Here is a 3298-nt window from a genome sequence, read left to right as displayed (position 1 = left end):
TCGATATCTAACTATTATAAAAGTATCTTGTGGGTCTTGATATTCAAGGAAAATTTTGCCCTCACAATCATGTATACTTTCCAAATGTGTCCTAAAGCTGGGGTATGAGTTCAAGTGGATTGAGAAAAATATTAAGGTTTGTTTGACATTGTTTTTTGATTTTTGTTTTCAAAGTTGTGTTCTCATAAATAAAAACAAAATTTTTTATGGAGTTTTCAAAAAACAAGAGATGTTTAGTTAATGCTTTCTAAAAACAATTTTTTAGTTTTATTTTTTTAAAATCTTAAATAAAAAATTAACAAATATATTTACAAAGAGAACAATCTTTTAAAAATTTGTAATAAATAATGAAATAAAATAATTTGGAAGAAAAAATGATGAAAAACAAGAAGTGGAAAAGTAAGGAAATAAAATTTGAAAAAATAAAAATTGAGAAGAGATAAATTGATCCAAGAAAAAATGAGAAAGAAAGTTATGAGAAAGAAAATGAAGAAAGAGAAATGAGTAGAGAGAAAATGATGAGAGAGAAAATGACAAGAGATAAAAAATGAAGAAAATAAAGATATATTAAGTAATGAAAAAAATGAAAATATATTAAGTGATGATAGAGAAAGTGAGGATATAATAAGTGATGATAGAGAAAATAATGACATAATAAGTGATGCAAGAGAAAATAAAGAGATAAAAAATGATGAAAGAGAATGAAAAGATAAAAAATAGCGAGAGAAAGTGAAGAGAGAAAATAAAGAGATAGAAAATGATATGAGAAACTAATGAGTGAGAATGTGACAATAAATGATGTTAGATTATTATAATTAAAATAATAATGTGAAAAAAAATAGACAAAAAATATTTGATAACAACCACTTTTTTTATTCTCAACTTTTTTTATTCTCAAAAGGCCCGCACACTCTAATTCATTTTCAAAATATAATTTTTAACTTTTAAAAATAAATGACAGTATTTAGTTAAGTAGCCAAACAAGACAGTAGTTTCCCAATATTTCAATAAGAAACTACTTAGCAGTTTCTTCTGAGTACATGCCAAGTCGCCACATGGGCGGTGAACGTCTCTTAAAATATTTTCTTCTTTCTTGATTGTTTGTTGTTAATCTCCACATATCATTTACCTCTCTAACTGTGTAAACTGCCGTTTGTTTGGTCACTAACTTTCACTCACCGGTTCCTTCAACAGCCTCTCGAGCTTTGGATCCACCAAAAACCCTTGCGATTTCATTGCAGCCAAAAATTCTCTACCCTTGATTAACAACCCACATTTTGCCAGTCCTTGTACCATAACTGTGTAATGTGTAGAATCTGGCACAACTTCATAATTCTTCATTTCTTCCCAAATCTTTAATGCATTCTCGGGTTGCTCCAACTTGAAGAACTTTTCAAGAACCATAAGAAAGGTTTCGTTATTAGGGCTTAACTTAGCTTTCCTCATCCGACTAAGAATTCCAAGAATTTCAACAAACTCTCCACTCTCAAGAAATGCATGATAGGTGTCTATGGTTGGACTAATGTTCTCTCCTATCATAGTGGCTAACATAATTTGCGCCTTCTCTAGCCTTTTTGCTTTACATAAAGGACGTATTATTGAGTTATAGGTGGTGGGGTCTGGCTGCAAACCCAGCTCTGTCATCTTCTCTAGCAACTTGAGAGCTTCCTTTAAGCAATTTTCTTGAGTTAATACAAACACCAAAGAATTGTAAACCTTGACACTTGGAGACCAACCATTTTTCTTCATTTCATCATACAGTCTAAGCGAGTCGAAAAGATTCCCAACCTTTGAGAAACAGGCAATCATGTGGGTATAAGAAATTGCATCCGGTGTAAGACAGAATTTGGACATTTCTCTCCAAATTCGCTTGGCCTCAAATACATCAACTGATACATTACACCATCCATTAAGAATAATGTTAAAGCCCTCGGTCTGTAGAGGAAAGAGTTTTTTGTTTGCATGCATAAATTCTTCAGCCTCTTCAATGAATTCATGTTTGCAAAGAGCATTCAGGGCCATATAGAATGCTTCTTGATCAGGACTCAATCCAAACTTCTCCATGATATGAAATGTCCATATGGCCTTGTGTGGATCATTTGCAAATGCATACCTGATTAACATCACAAACAACATTTTGAATTAAGCAATTAGAAACTCTTGCAAGATTCAAAATAGTCAAATTTTGAAGAATGAAAAAACCCTTTTGTCAGTCTTGGTCCAAACATAAAATGTCTTCTACGTGGTAAGGAGGGCGAGTCGATATTCTAAGCCCATATAATGACATCATTTCAGGAAGTTAAGTAGCATCATTTATAACATAGAGATAGTGAAACGACAACTAATCTCACCTATCAATCATAATAAGCATTGCACGCCGCGTATCGATTGAAGACCGATGCAGGTCTCTAATTAAACACCAAGCAGTGTTAAACTTTCTATGATTACCCAATATCCATATCATCAAATTCCAAGCTTCTTCATCACAACAACCCCATCTGTCACCCCATTCGAAAGCCAAAAGGGCCAGTCTACACTCTTTCCTCAGTGCCCAGATTGCCGAACGAATCATATCTCCACTGTACTCGATACCCGATTCGTCAAGTGAAGCCATGGCTTCTGCTTCTGTGGGAAGCGGTGCAACCTGTTCGAGTAGTTTAAGAAACTGGAGAAGACCAGGGTCTTGGAGCTCATTCTGAAATCTTTCCGGGTCGAACGCAAATGGGTCGCCGATAATTTGGGATGAATGTTGTTGGAGAGTGGAGAAACGGAGGGTTTGCAGAGGAGAGTTTTGAGGACTGGAAAGTGTTTGATGAAATGCTTGAAAGAGACGATAATGAGAAGGTTGTGAAAGAAGAGAAGCAGAGGTTGAGTGTGGTTGGAGCAAAACAAGTGGTAACAAGAATTGGAGATGGCTTCTCTGAAGGCTCCTACAAAGCGTTGTAAATGACATCTCTGAAGAACATAGCTCCGTTCTGAAAGATACCGTTTTTTTTTCTTCGCCTACATTCAGTTGTTGGATTCCAGTGGCTCCATTCTATATTTACAAAAAATCAACATTAAACGACATGTCGTTCCATGTCAAAGACATGCTAATCAAACTTTTGAGATGAGACGACATATCGTTTCATTGCATCTAGTTTACTAAAAATGATGGAGCTTTTATTAAAAAAAAAATTGTATTATGATCAATTTAAAAGTCTAAAAAGTAGAAAACTATCAAGTTCCTAATTATAATTCATGAGGGTTTATGCTAAAAAAAATATAAATCTGAATTGATAAACTTTAGAAATATAAA

At 33.8% G+C, this 3298-nt stretch overlaps 1 protein-coding gene across 1 annotated transcript; it reads right to left on the bottom strand.

The window, feature by feature from the left end:
* Window positions 1-843: 843 nt before the first annotated feature.
* LOC133823453 (pentatricopeptide repeat-containing protein At1g80880, mitochondrial) lies at window positions 844-3006 on the bottom strand. Its single transcript, XM_062256229.1, has 2 exons — window positions 2352-3006; window positions 844-2113 (listed from the first exon to the last, which is right to left on the bottom strand). The coding sequence occupies exons 1-2, from the start codon at window positions 2951-2953 to the stop codon at window positions 1165-1167; spliced, it is 1551 nt and encodes a 516-aa protein (XP_062112213.1). The 5' UTR covers window positions 2954-3006; the 3' UTR covers window positions 844-1164.
* Between the last annotated feature and the right edge of the window lie 292 nt (window positions 3007-3298).

Source organism: Humulus lupulus, chromosome 3 (genome assembly GCF_963169125.1).
Source record: "Humulus lupulus chromosome 3, drHumLupu1.1, whole genome shotgun sequence".
Lineage (NCBI taxonomy): Eukaryota > Viridiplantae > Streptophyta > Magnoliopsida > Rosales > Cannabaceae > Humulus > Humulus lupulus.
The sequence above is the reverse complement of the archived record's forward strand: the minus strand, read 5'-3'. Positions and strand labels throughout refer to the sequence as shown.